The 14,886-nt window shown below is 42.5% G+C and overlaps 1 protein-coding gene and 1 pseudogene across 2 annotated transcripts; both read right to left on the bottom strand.

The window, feature by feature from the left end:
- Positions 1 to 620: 620 nt before the first annotated feature.
- Positions 621 to 4,539, bottom strand: LOC144517380 (nuclear factor 7, ovary-like). Its single transcript, XM_078249478.1, has 2 exons — positions 4,363 to 4,539; positions 621 to 4,259 (listed from the first exon to the last, which is right to left on the bottom strand). Exon 2 carries the CDS (start codon positions 4,240 to 4,242, stop codon positions 2,869 to 2,871), a length of 1,374 nt encoding a protein of 457 aa, XP_078105604.1. The 5' UTR covers positions 4,243 to 4,259; positions 4,363 to 4,539; the 3' UTR covers positions 621 to 2,868.
- A 639-nt stretch (positions 4,540 to 5,178) lies between these two features.
- LOC144516144 (uncharacterized) lies at positions 5,179 to 14,763 on the bottom strand (annotated as a pseudogene). The gene is made up of 3 exons (XR_013501811.1): positions 13,418 to 14,763; positions 7,996 to 8,083; positions 5,179 to 7,892 (listed from the first exon to the last, which is right to left on the bottom strand). The product of XR_013501811.1 is annotated as an uncharacterized LOC144516144 (transcript).
- Between the last annotated feature and the right edge of the window lie 123 nt (positions 14,764 to 14,886).

Raw genomic sequence — 14,886 nt, 5'->3', positions numbered from 1 at the left:
TAAGGCATGGATGTCCGAACCGAACCCAACAGGTCCCGACGGTACCCGACGGGCCGGGCCGGGTTCGGACAGATATTTCGAAATGATGGTCGGGTTCGGGTCGGGCTCGGTCACATCAGCGCGATAAGGCATTTGTTGTAAAATGGTGCTGCGGCTCCTTTAAGAGAGCTCAGTGTGTGTGTGTAAAGTAGGCAGAAGAGAGCTAGAGAAAGAGGAAGCAGACGTGTAGATGTGACCGGAGCAGAGTTGGTGGAATAAGTTTAAGTTTTGTACACAGTGTGTGCGGTGTCCGAGATAAACCACAGACTGAAAGCCAAGTTCATTAATTTGCTCACCAGTAACGGGATTTTTAACCCCAACGTTATTCATTTTATGATGTCGGCCCTGGAGGTAGTCTCCCCTGGTTTTCTGACCACGGTCGGAAACAAAGCAATCAGGAAAGGTTAACACATTGAACCTTTTAACAGCTTATTAACGTGCGCTTGTTGCCCCGTGTGCGCTGATACGCTCATCTGTTGACATTTCAGAATGCCTTCCTACAGTTGCTTAATAAAAGCGGGCTTTCCACACAAACAAACGTACATGTGTCATCAGTATGAGAAAAAAATTGGGCTTGTGTCGGGCTCGGGTCGGGCTCGGACATAAATATCTTAATGCCTGTCGGGCTCGGGCCGGGTTCGGTCACGGCTCTGTCGGACGCGGGCCGGGCTCGGACAGAAAAATTCGGCCCGATCCGGACTCTATTCCCTTTAAAAGCCAGGCACGCTTGTTCCATGGCGGATTGCTATTATAATGGCAGATTTGCTAGGCGCACGCTCTTAATACATCCATGGGCGCACGCCAGGAGCGGTTCACAGCCGAGGAGACCGACGTTTACTATTGATTTTTCTTTTTGACAAAATGTAAATAAAGAAATGTCCCAAAAACATACTTTCTGATGTTTTGGGCTCCATGTCACTGAATCACGAGGTTATGAATGCATGGTTGATATTTTTGCAATGTAGGTTAACATTAGACCAAGATGACCTCACTATAGACGATGCAGCTCTTCTGTCTCTCCTCTCCCGTGCTACTGCTGGGGCATTTGGGTTAAATGGCATCGGCACATGCAGTTCAACATCACATCTCCTTAAGTCCTCTAATAGTTCCTCATTTATGTCATCAACACATCCATGATTCATGGAAATGTTGTGTAAAACAAGGTCATATTTTTCCTTGTATTTATGTATGGTTTGCAAAAATGGGAACTGCTGGGTCCGTGAGATGAGAGAAGCAAAGTGTATGCGCGGTGTGCACACTCTACATTCTGGCCAAGCATGCGCCCTTAAAATAATGAAATGAATAATGCGCCAGTGACTTTAGACTAGGTTTTTCCTGGTCTGTGGCGGAATTGTTTTCTGAAACTGCAAAATAGCACTAGGGAACGTTTGCGCCGGAACACGCCTCCTCTTTTTGCTGAACTGCCCCCGGGAGCGCAAGTTCATTCCCTAATTTACCGACGTGAGTCTGTGGAGGGAAAAGTCCGCTGTGCGTCGGGTGCAAAATAGGAATGATACATGCGTTGGTGTACAAAGTCAATTGCGCTGGGTGCAAGATAGGGCCCTATGTGAAATAACTTGACATATGAAAACAAAACTCTGTTTAGCTGTTAATTGCCTTTGACTACAGCACTTGAAGCAATTCACCATGTTCATCATGTTGATTATGCCCAAGGAACAGGCCTACTGTTTAAGTGAGGGTTGGTGAGTGGTGCGTAGGGGATTGAAACACTGAACCTCTTGCTCTAAAGACCAGTATCAACCTTAGTGAACTACAGCTCCTCTAAGAAACCTTTGTCTTTACTCTGCAATGCACAATGTAGCGTACACAGTGGTATGTTAAGCTAGGACACAAACTCATGAACTGATCATTTCAGACAGATGTGTTGATGCTGAGACACATCTAAAACATGCTGGGAAGGGGTCCAAAGCACAATGCCTGATTAGATACAGTTTGAACATCTTGCAACACCAGGGGCTTGAACTCTGAACCTTTGTTGCCTTAGGCAGGTGCTGATCTCAGGGAGCTATTATCTGGGTGATGGCAAAACTGCATGAAACTGCAGAATTTTAAACTACAGTCAAAAAATCATTTCTCACTAGAAAATTCTGAAAATGTGTGTTGGTTAAGACAACATAGAGATGCCTGTAATTTATTTTCACAAAGTGACAAAATGATGTTTAAAGATGCTCTATTTTGCATTGACTGCAATGCGTATATGAGGACATAATTCAAACATTAAAAGAAAGATAAAATGAGTTAAAATTCTGAAATTTTGCACACTAAATCTACAGAGACCTCAGAATTTTGTGATTTCTTTTCCATGAACATCAAATATTTACTTTGGAAAAAATTACAGTATTTGTATACTGTATGCAGTTAAATGTTTGCATGGAATGCAAGCTCAATTTTTAATATATATAAAAAATCTGAATTGTAAACCTGTGGAAGATAGTCTGGAGATGAAGTTTGGTATGAGTAGAGGCAAAAATGTGGGAGGAGATAGGTTTAAGAAGTTTTGCAGTTATGGAAAAAAGAAGAGATCGACTGGGGCTACAGTTTTGCGTAAGTTGCGACATTTTAGCATGTACGGTTTATGTGATCAATTTATAAAATTTCGAATTTTAGATGGCAGCTTTAGCGCCACCATCTGGACTATTAGCACACAAGGCTGATTTGGCATATGACTGGACTTGTGTGCAAAGTTTGGTGAGTTTTCGTGCATGGGAACATGAATTTCTTAGGAGAAAGAAGAAATATACTGGCAAAACAATTGGGTCCACGCAGCTTTGCTGTCCTAATCGTCCACTTTATCTCTTAACTGCTCTGCTACACTGTCACACACACCTTCAGTGGTAATATCTTCATCTTATAAGGACTGCCAATATATGGCAACATCCTCTCAGTGAAAGTGTGTGTGAAGGTGTGTATGTGTGTGTCAGTATCAGCATCAGAGAACGACAGCTTTCCTCTGTTCCAGTCCAGAGTCACTCTGATCCTCTGGAGCTTCTTCTGCCCTACGAGATCAGTGGGTGGAGCTGGTAGTGAAGATGCTAAGTATTTACCTTTATAGAACTTTATTCTCAATAATCCAGACTCTATGTCTCCCTTCATCTGGACAGACTCTGCTAACACACCCAGTGACCAGCGTTTACTGTCTCCAACCTCGACATTCCAGCTGTGAGTCCCTGAGTTAAAGCGCTCAGAGCCCAGGACAAACCAGCATTTATCAAACCTCTCTGGATTATCAGGAAGCTCCTTTCTCTCTCCTACTCTCACACTGGTCAGATCTTCAGACAGGATGAGATATGGATGAGCAGTGTTTGGGTCCAGAATCACAGGAGTGTAGGAGACCATGTCCTTCATCTTGTTCCAGATGTTGAAGCTCAGGTTGCCCAGGTGTTTGACCTCGTCTATCAGAGCTCCTGAGAGCAGCTGTGGATCATCCAGCAGGGGGCGCTGCTGGACTCTTTCCACTGCAGCCTTGTAGTTGATCAGGAATGAGACGTCTTCAGCTCTCAGCTCCTCCTCTGTGGCTCTGACTGTGTCTGAAAGAGCTGCTATCTCTCTGCTCAGAGCCTCCATCTTCTCCTTCATCCTCTGACTCTTCTGCTCCTCTTCTTCCCTCAGTGCAGCCATCCTGGCCTCCTCTTCCTCTTCTAGAAACTGGTGAAGCTTCTTAAACTTCTCCTTAATCTGCGTCTCTGTGCGTCGGGTCTGGAGCTTTATGTGTTCTGCTGTTTGATCAAACTTCACTTTAACTTGTTCTAAACCCTTTAACTTCTCCTTTAAGGGCTCCAGAGTTTCCTGAAGCTCCTTCCTGTGTTGTCGTGCAGCTTCATCGATGGGTCTGATTCTGTGGTTGGAGTGTGTTTCTGAATGCAGACAGATGAGACACACTGGCTGCTGATGGTCCAGACAGAAGAGTTTGAGTTTCTCAGAGTGCAGACTGCAGAGAGCCTCTGAAGCTCTCTGATCTCTCTCCAGTAAGAAGGCCTCACACAGGTTCTTCAACACCAGGTTACAAGGTGGTTCATACAAAGCTCTTTTCTTACAAACTGGACACTCCTGTGTTGGTTTCTCTGTCCACCAGCTCTGCAGACAGTCTTTACAGAAGCTGTGGCTACATGACAGAAGAACAGGATTTCTAAAGACATCGTGACAGACCGGACAGCAGAGATCCTCCTCTGATCTGGAAGCCATTTGGTCTCTGAGTGAAGCTGAAAACAGAACAGACAGAAAGTACAGTCAGTCATGGCTCCCCCCTCTACTAACTCCACTGAAAGTTACTTTCACTTTCAGTCTTGTTTTTGTCAAACTCACCGTCAGTGTGTGGAGTGTCAGCAGGCTGGAGCAGCAGTGTTGTAGTTTTCCATTTTTCTCTCCTGTAGCTGAACTCACTCAGAGGAAGTAGTTAGTTTGGTCTGAAGCTGAATCTGATCCTCTGTTTTCAGTCTGTGCGTCTCTCTGTAGTGACGAAGGACAAACTGTTTCCTGGTTTGTCTCGGGTTTCCTAGGATAGTGAAGGCATGACCCGCCCCTAGTCTTCTCTCTGATTGTCTATTATTTGTTGCCTTAATTGGTTGGATTGGTTAGGTTTTTAACATGAAGAGTGAGATTGGTTAAGGTTAGGTTAAGGGTAAGCCAGTCAAATGCAGAGTAAGCCAGAGTAGGGCGGGACATTCCTTAGCCATCCTAGGAAACGCAAATTCTGTGTCAGGTGAGGGGTGGAGCTCTGTCACAACCTTTTCTGCTAAATGCTGTTGTTTCACAGAGGTGTGTCTCATTCCAAAGGTCTGATTTATTACTGGATCTGAAGACTGATAGTGTGCAGCGTGCTTATGCAACAGTTCATGTTCAACAGTAGTTTGAATGTTGTGAGGCAGTTAGTTTAATTTAGTAAAATCCCAGGAATAGTCTGTATATGGAGTGACCATGAGACATCAAGGGAAAAAAAAGTTGAACATGGAATGGTTTGTACTTTAAGGTGTGACACTGAATGGTGTCAACAAAGGTTTTGTAAATAAAGCTTTGCAGTGATGCAGTCAACATGATTGTTAGGCCCTCATGTCCAGTGTGGTATAATGACAGGTTTTGAATGTTAAAAAGTGTTTAATAAAAACTTGAAAGGAGAGGAAATATAATAATGAAAACTAATTGTGCATTTTAATTTTAAATCTTGAAAAGTAATGAGACAAAACTGATTAAAAACAAAAAAACAATATTCAGTCGAGATTCAACATTAACCTGTTGTAGCCCAGGACCAGTTTAGTAGCAGTTGGTGCACGAGATCATGAAGCACATCAGTACATAACAGCAATATTCAACTGAATAAAAAACTTTTACAGAATCCTCTTTTCTTTATTACAACGAATATATTAGTGCATATATTTTGGAAAATGTAAAACACGTTTGTCATATTTTTAAACATTTAATGTAACCATAATCTGACTAGAATTTAAAATAAGAGTTTGTTGGATCTGAATAATGATTGGCTGTTTAAATATGCAGTTAATGATATTTTGGGATCAAATCAGCTTCTACTAAGTGTTTGCTGGTCGTCATGGCTCTACACACACAAGTCAAAATAATAAAACATGAACAATTTAAAAATGAAAACAGTATTGATAAAAAGAAAAAGGCTAAACAAACGAAAAGATCAGAAACTGGGTGAAATTATTTTTCATTTAAAAAAACTCTTAGGCTATGTTCAGCGAAGTTATATATGACCGGGTGCTCTCTGTACAGGGAACTCACTTTGTTTTATCTAACGCTGCGCCGCTCTCTCTCTCTGTTCTTTCTCTAGCTCGCTCCACCACTTAGTTTAATCTAACGTTAGCACCGCTCTCTCTCTGTTCTTTCTCTAGCTCGCTCCACCACTTAGTTTAATCTAACGTTAGCACCGCTCTCTCTCTGTTCTTTCTCTAGCTTGCTCCACCACTTAGTTTTATCTAACGTTAGCACCACTCCACATGCGCTCTAGCTAAGATACTGTAACAGTAGCTGTTGTTATAGTAACAAAAGACCCTCTCGGCTGCTTTGTGGAGCCAAAACGCTGCCAGCTTCTTTTTCATTTTACTACAAAAGCGCTCTAGTCAACTTGTTCTTGTCAAAAAAGATGCCAAGTGTGAACATAGCCTTAATCTGTTATTGCCTTTAAATGCAGCACTTGAAGCAGTTCAGCATATTTGATGAAGATAATATTTTTGCAGGATTCTTGCAATTTTTGGATTGTACAGTATTGTAAACATGTCAGATAAATGAATGTGATGTGAAAAAAGCAGATTGTCAAAGAAAACAACAAAAAATTAAACAAAATCAGTAAGTGAAAGAAAAATTAAACATATCTTTGTATTAATGAGACATTAGGATGACAGGTTCAGATTAAGACGTTAAGAGCGTATGACGTCAGTTGCATAAAGGGGCTCTTACAACCTAGAAAAACCCTGTAACTGCTTTGTTCCACTGTCACACAAACCTTTCACTGGTGATATCTTCACTCTTATCATCAGTGCCAATATATGGAAAAATCCTCTCAGTGAAAGTGTGTGTGAAGGTGTGTATGTGTGTGTTAGTATCAGCATCAGAGAACGACAGCTTTCCTCTGTTCCAGTCCAGAGTCACTCTGATCATCTGGACCTTCTTCTGCCCTACGAGATCAGTGTCTGGATCTGGTAGGGGACCATGCTACAGTATTTCATCTTCAGAGAACTTTATTCTCCATAATCCAGACTCTATGTCTCCCTTCATCTGGACAGACTCTGCTAACACTCCCACTGACCAGAATGTACTGTCTCCAACCTCGACATCCCAGCTGTGAGTCCCTGAGTTGAAAGCCCTCAGAGCCCAGGACAAAGCGGTATTTATCAAACCTCTCTGGATTATCAGGAAGCTGCTGTTTCTCTACTCGCTCTCACACTGGTCAGATCTTCAGACAGGATGAGATATGGACGAGCAGTGTTTGGGTCCAGAATCACAGGAGTGTAGGAGACCATGTCCTTCATCTTGTTCCAGATGTTGAAGCTCAGGTTGCCCAGGTGTTTGACCTCATCTATCAGAGCTCCTGAGAGCAGCTGTGGATCATCCAGCAGGGGGCGCTGCTGGACTCTTTCCACTGCAGCCTTGTAGTTGATCAGGAATGAGACGTCTTCAGCTCTCAGCTCCTCTTCTGTGGCTCTGACTGTGTCTGAAAGAGCTGCTATCTCTCTGCTCAGAGCCTCCATCTTCTCCTTCATCCTCTGACTCTTCTGCTCCTCTTCCTCCTTCAGTGCAGCCATCCTGGCCTCCTCTTCCTCTTCTAGAAACTGGTGAAGCTTCTTAAACTGCTCCTTAATCCGTGTCTCTGTGCGTCGGGCCTGGAGCTTTATGTGTTCTGCTGTTTGATCAAACTTCACTTTAACTTGTTCTAAACCCTTTAACTTCTCCTTTAAGGGCTCCAGAGTTTCCTGAAGCTCCTTCCTGTGTTGTCGTGCAGCTTCATCGATGGGTCTGATTCTGTGGTTGGAGTGTGTTTCTGAATGCAGACAGATGACACACACTGGCTGCTGATGGTCCAGACAGAAGAGTTTGAGTTTCTCAGAGTGCAGACTGCAGAGAGCCTCTGAAGCTCTCGATCTCTCTCCAGTAAGAAGGACTCACACAGGTTCTTCAACACCAGGTTACAAGGTGGTTCATACAAAGATCTTTTCTTACAAACTGGACACTCCTGTGTTGGTCTGTCCACCAGCTCTGCAGACAGTCTTTACAGAAGCTGTGGCTACATGACAGAAGAACAGGATTTCTAAAGACATCGTGACAGACCGGACAGCAGAGATCCTCCTCTGATCTGGAAGCCATTTGGTCTCTGAGTGAAGCTGAAAACAGAACAGACAGAAAGTACAGTCAGTCATGGCTCCCCCCTCTACTAACTCCACTGAAAGTTACTTTCACTTTCAGTCTTGTTTTTGTCAAACTCACCGTCAGTGTGTGGAGTGTCAGCAGGCTGGAGCAGCAGTGTTGTAGTTTTCCATTTTTCTCTCCTGTAGCTGAACTCACTCAGAGGAAGTAGTTAGTTTGGTCTGAAGCTGAATCTGATCCTCTGTTTTCAGTCTGTGCGTCTCTCTGTAGTGACGAAGGACAAACTGTTTCCTGGTTTGTCTCGGGTTTCCTAGGATAGTGAAGGCATGACCCGCCCTAGTCTTCCTCTGATTGTCTATTATTTGTTGCCTTAATTGGTTGGATTGGTTAGGTTTTAACATGAAGAGTGAGATTGGTTAAGGTTAGGTTAAGGGTAAGCCAGTCAAATGCAGAGTAAGCCAGAGTAGGGCGGGACATTCCTTAGCCATCCTAGGAAACGCAAATTTGTGTCAGGTGAGGGGTGGAGCTCTGTCACAACCTTTCTGCTAAATGCTGTTGTTTCACCTGTAACACGGAGGTGTGTCTCATTCCAAAGGTCTGATTTATTACTGGATCTGAAGACTGATAGTGTGCAGCGTGCTTATGCAACAGTTCATGTTCAACAGTAGTTTGAATGTTGTGAGGCAGTTAGTTTAATTTAGTAAAATCCCAGGAATAGTCTGTATATGGAGGACCATGAGACATCAAGGGAAAAAAGTTGAACATGGAATGGTTTGTACTTTAAGGTGTGACACTGAATGGTGTCAACAAAAGGTTTTGTAAATAAAGCTTTGCAGTGATGCAGTCAACATGATTGTTAGGCCTCATGTTCAGTGTGGTATAATGACAGGTTTTGAATGTTAAAAAGTGTTTAATAAAAACTTGAAAGGAGAGGAAATATAATAATGAAAACTAATTGTGCATTTTAATTTTAAATCTTGAAAAGTAATGAGACAAAACTGATTAAAACAAAAACAATATTCAGTCGAGATTCAACATTAACCTGTTGTACCAGGACCAGTTTAGTAGCAGTTGGTGCACGAGATCATGAAGCACATCAGTACATAACAGCAATATTCAACTGAATAAAAAACGTTTACAGAATCCTTTTTTCTTTATTACAACGAATATATTAGTTCATATATTTTGGAAAATGTAAAACACGTTTGTCATATTTTAAACACTTAATGTAACCATAATCTGGACTAGAAACAATGATTGGCTGTTTAAACATGCAGTTAATGATATTTTGGGATCAAATCAGCTTCTACTAAGTGTTTGCTGGTCGTCATGGGTGAAATTATTTTTCATATAAAAAAAACTCTTAGGCTATGTTCACACTTGGCGTTTTTCTTTTAGCTGCCAGCGTCTGTTTTACATTATAATCCTTTACAGAGTAAACCATGTTTAAAAAGCCACGACCGACTTCTTTTCTGCAGCTCAGAGCGTCTTTTTGAAGTTGAAAAAAGTTAAACTTTTCTGAAAAAAGGCGCTACGTCAAGCACTTTTTGACAGCCGACCAATGACCAGCGGACTACCCAAACCTGTCATTTCCATAACAAGAAAAAATGGACTCGGAGCACAGCGAGTTATATATGACCGGGTGCTCTCTGTACAGGGAACTCACTTTGTTTAATCTAAAGTTAGCACCGCTCTCTCTCTCTGTTCTTTCTCTAGCTCGCTCCACCACTTTGTTTAATCTAACGTTAGCGCCGCTCTCTCTCTTTGTTCTTTCTCTAGCTCACTCCACCACTTTGTTTAATCTAACATTAGCGCCGCTCTCTCTCTCTCTGTTCTTTCTCTAGCTCGCTCCACCACTTTGTTTAATCTAATGTTAGCACCACTCTCTCTCTCTGTTCTTTTTCTAGCTCACTCCACCACTTTGTTTAATCTAACGTTAGCACCGCTCTCTCTCTCTCTCTCTCTCTCTCTCTCTCTCTCTCTCTCTCTCTCGGTTGTTTCTCTAGCTCGGTCCACCACTTTGTTTTATCTAACGTTAGCACCGCTCCACCACTTTGTTTTATCTAACGTTGCCAGCTTTTTCTTTTACTACAAAAGTGCTCTAGTCAACTTTTTCTTGTCTTGTCTTCAACATAGCCTTAATCTGTTATTGCCTTTGAATGCAGCACTTGAAACATGAAACATGAATGTGATGTGAAAAAGCAGATTGTCAAAGAAATCAACAAAAATTAAACAAAATCAGTAAGTGAAAGAAAATTAAACATAACTTTGTATTAATGAGACATTAGGATGACAGGTTCCGATTAAGACGTTAAATTCAGCAAGAGACTTAAGGTGTGACATTGGGATGCTAGCACCCTCCCTTCCCCTGCGCTACTGCCTACTAACTTCAACCATGCATGTTGCATCATGTCCCTATGTTGCTTCATTTATGTCTGCTCTTACTTTGGTGGAGGCCACACTGGCCTCAACTAGGATTTTTTAGGACTTTTAGTATGTTGTTCTGGACACCTCATAGAAATGATCTAACCTGCAAAAAAATCTTTTACAATTAGTCTGTCGTAAAATGCTACTTTGCCTGGACTATTTGTGCCAGTAAGAAGCTGGTCATGACCGCTGTGCCACTGGCCGCGACCAGTGTATTTAGTGCCCCTAGTGGTTGTGACCACTGGTCTGTGCCAGAGACCATCTGGTCCGTGCCAGAGACCAGCTGGTCCTGACCACACGGATCTTTATAATCAATAATAATAACAATAATAATTATAATATATCTGATATAGTGTATTTTATTGACAAAAGATTATGATCTCTGACATTTATCCAGCTAACAGTGCTGCCAAAATGACAGGAAAGGGGAGAAAATACTAAAGCGGCTTCAAAGGCCACAGGGACCACAGGGCAGACCACTGAGGAGCTGGTCGCGACCAGTGTCTTTAGCGCCCCTAGTGGTTGTGACCACTGGTCCGTGCCAGAGACCAGCTGGTCCTGACCACACGGATCTTCATAATCAATAATAATAACCATAATATATCTGATACAGTATATTTTATAGACAAAAGATTATTATCTCTGACATTTATCCAGCTAACAGTGCTGCCAAAACGACAGCAAGGGGAGAAAATACTAAAGCCGCTTCACAGACCACAGGGACCACAGGGCAGACCACTGAGGAGCTGGTCGCGACCAGTGTCTTTAGCGCCCCTAGTGGTTGTGACCACTAGTCCGTGCCAGAGACCAGCTGGTCCCGGGACAGACCACAGAATCGGCTACAACCCCCTCTCTCACTAGGGAGGTCAAAGATGGTTCATGATTGGCCCACCTATAAATGCCATGTGGACAGTTAAAGGCGCGCCAAACTCATCTAGATCGCAACAACCACTTCCAATGTACGTTGTTCCAGACTACAATGTGTGCAATTTTTGGTTTTGGTGATGTTTATTTATTGGATCATAAGGAGGCGAAAATGACTTCTCTAAAATGACGCCCATCATTCCCCATACTGCACCCCAACATATTATTGTAGGAACCTGGTTGTTAAAAATACCACAGTATACGTTTTTGATTCCCAATCCCAATATACAGTACGTTCCCAGATTGATATATTATTTTGCTAACTGCCCATCTTTTTTCCTCGTACCTACATCTATGTATCAGTATGCAATGTACTGTAATTAGACTTTGGGAAGCAAACTAATGTTAACTAAAAAACAAGCTACTGTGCCGTGTTACGTCCAAACTTAGCACAGCTAATGTTAACTAACAAGCTTCTGCGCTGCATTATGTCCAAACTTAGCACAGATAACTTTAACAAGTTTCTGTGCCGTGTTACGTCTAAACTTAGCACAGCTAACGTTAACTAACAAGCTTCTGTGCCACGTTACGTCCAAACATAGCACAGCTAACGTTAACTAACAAGCTTCTGTGCCGCATTACGTCCAAACGTAGCACAGCTAACGTTAACTCAGCTAGTGCTAGCATTCACATATGGATTAGCTTGTTGTGATAACCTACGTCACAGCTTTTTGGTGGAGGCTAAAGGCTAAGTGGGCGTTTCCATTTTTAAACCCAGAACTCAGATGGAGCCACAGTACTTACACTAAGTACAGTACTTGAGTAAATGTACTTGGTTACTTTCCACCACAGAGTCTGTAGTGTTTACCTTCAGCAGTAACAGTAATTGCACTGTGAATAAGGAGGAATTACTCTGCAGGCCGTCAACTAAAGCATTAGCAGACATTTAGCCATTCTCTTCCACAGTTTTGAGAAATAAAGGATTAAATCTGGTTTAATATTTACCATTATGTAAAATATTACCAGCTCCATTGGTCCAGTCAAACCGATGTGAGCGACACATCAAAAAAGTTGGATAAACTGGAGGCTGTTGCCACCTTTTAGCATTATTGTATTTTGTCATTGCTGTATTTTTCACAGAAGCAGTCAGACTTTAAGCATTAAACTGAAAAACAGAATATGCCAAACAAGAAAAGGCAATGTTTTATTATGTTGTTGAAAAACAGGAATGAATTCAGCATTAATGTTATTGAAATCACCAACATTAGCAGAATTGAACTGATGGAAACTGAATGAAACACTTTTAGAGACATAGTCATCTTCTGTATTACACCAAATACAAAAAGAATGTAAACCTTGATTTTAACGTAATTTAAATCTCAACTAGAGTTTAACATTTCTTGATCTCAACACTGATTGGCTGCTTAAAACATGCAGTTTTTGAATAACTTTTCTTTATCAAATCAGCTTCTACAAAGTGTTTGCTGGTCTACACGGCTCAACACACACAAGTCAAAATAATTAAAACATGAACAATATTGATAAAAAAGCAGATTTTAAAACTAAACAATCAGGTGAAAAAGAAATTAACATGTCTTTGTAATCATGAAGAAATTCCCCTAAAGAAATAAACATCAATATAATGATCCTGTTTATCTCTAAATGTTGTTATCCACTATCACACGCACATTTACTGGTAATATCTTCACTGGGACGTTATCCTCAGTGAAAATGACTGGAAACATCACCTCAGTGAAAGGGTGGTAAGTGTGTGTTGGTATCAGCATCAGAGAATGACAGCTGTTGTGTGTTCCAGTCCAGAGTCACTCTGATCCTCTGGAGCTTCTCTCACTACGAGAGGAACAGATGGATCTACTGGCGACTGTGCTGCGTATTTACCTAAATAGTACCTTATTCTCCATAAGCCAGACTGTACGAATCCCTCCCTCAGGAGAGACTGCTCTAACACACCCAGGAACCAGACTGTACCGTCTCCAACCTCGACATCCCAGCTGTGAGTACCAAAGTTAAAGCCCTCAGAGCCCAGGACAGAGCGGTATACGTCAAACCTCTCTGGATTAGCAGGCATCCATGCATCCAAGTTATTTTTTGGGCAATTTGGTTGAACAAAACCAATATTTCTGATGTAAAAAAAAACTTAAACTTTGACCCGAGGATAACAAGGGTTAAGAAGTAAAGATCATGAATATAATCATCCTCTTTATCTCTAACTGCTCTACTCCACTGTCACCTTCACTGGTGATATCTTCAGTGGGACTTTATCCCAACTGGTAAATAATGGAAAAATCCTCTCAGTGAAAGTGTGTGTGAAGGTGTGTATGTGTGTGTTAGTATCAGCATCAGAGAACGACAGCTTTCCTCTGTTCCAGTCCAGAGTCACTCTGATCCTCTGGACCTTTGTCTGCACTACGAGAACAGTGGCTGGATCTGACCATGAGTCTTTACCTTGATAGAACCCTATTCTCCATAATCCAGACTCTATGCTTCCCTTCCTCTGGACAGACTCTGCTAACACACCCAGTGCCCAGCCTGTACTCCAACCTCAACATCCCAGCTGTGAGTCCCTGAGTTGAAGCCCTCAGAGCCCAGGACAAAGCGGTATACGTCAAACCTCTCTGGATTATCAAGATCAAGCTGTTCCTCTCCTACTCTCACACTGGTCAGATCTTCAGACAGGCCGTTTAATGGACCAGCAGTGTTTGGGTCCAGAATCACAGGCGTGTAGGAGACCATGTCCTTCATCTTGTTCCAGATGTTGAAGCTCAGGTTGCCCAGGTGTTTGACCTCGTCTATCAGAGCTCCTGAGAGCAGCTGTGGATCATCCAGCAGGGGGCGCTGCTGGACTCTTTCCACTGCAGCCTTGTAGTTGATCAGGTATGAGACGTCTTCAGCTCTCAGCTCCTCCTCTGTGGCTCTGACTGTGTCTGAAAGAGCTGCTATCTCTCTGCTCAGAGCCTCCATCTTCTCCTTCATCCTCTGACTCTTCTGCTCCTCTTCCTCCTTCAGTGCAGCCAACCTGGCCACCTCCTCCTCTTCTAGAAACTGGTGAAGCTTCTTAAACTGATCCTTAATCTGCGTCTCTGTGCGTCGCGCCTGGAGCTTTATGTGTTTTGCCATTTGATCACACTTCACTTGTTCAAAAACCTTCAACTTCTCCTTTAAGGGCTCCAGAGTTTCCTGAAGCTCCTTCCTGTGTTGTCGTGTTACTTCATCGACGGGTCTGAATTTGTGGTTGATGTGTTTTTCTGAATCTCTGCAGACAACACACACTGGCTGCTGATGGTCCAGACAGAAGAGTTTGAGTTTCTTAGAGTGCAGACTGCAGAGAGCCTGTGAAGCTCTCTGATTTCTCTCCAGTAAGAAGGCCTCACACAGGTTCTTCAACACCAGGTTACAATGTGGATCATCCCTTTACAAACAAACGTTACAAACTGGACACTTCTGTGTTGGTTTCTCTCTCCACCATCTCTGCAGACAGTCTTTACAGAAGCTGTGGCTACATGATAGAAAAACAGGGTTTCTGAAGACATCACGACAGACCGGACAGCAAAGAGCCACCTCTAATCTGGAAGCCATTTTTTCTTCGAGTGAAGCTGAAAACACAACAGACAGAAAGTACAGTCAGTGAGGGCTCCCCTCCCTTTTCCACAAACTTCACCAGAGATATATACTATACAATACAATCTGCTCAACATTTTG

The sequence above is a fragment of the Sander vitreus genome, chromosome 4 (genome assembly GCF_031162955.1).
Source record: "Sander vitreus isolate 19-12246 chromosome 4, sanVit1, whole genome shotgun sequence".
NCBI classification, from domain to species: domain Eukaryota; kingdom Metazoa; phylum Chordata; class Actinopteri; order Perciformes; family Percidae; genus Sander; species Sander vitreus.
Note: the sequence above shows the minus strand (reverse complement) of the source record. Positions and strands in the feature narration are given on the sequence as shown.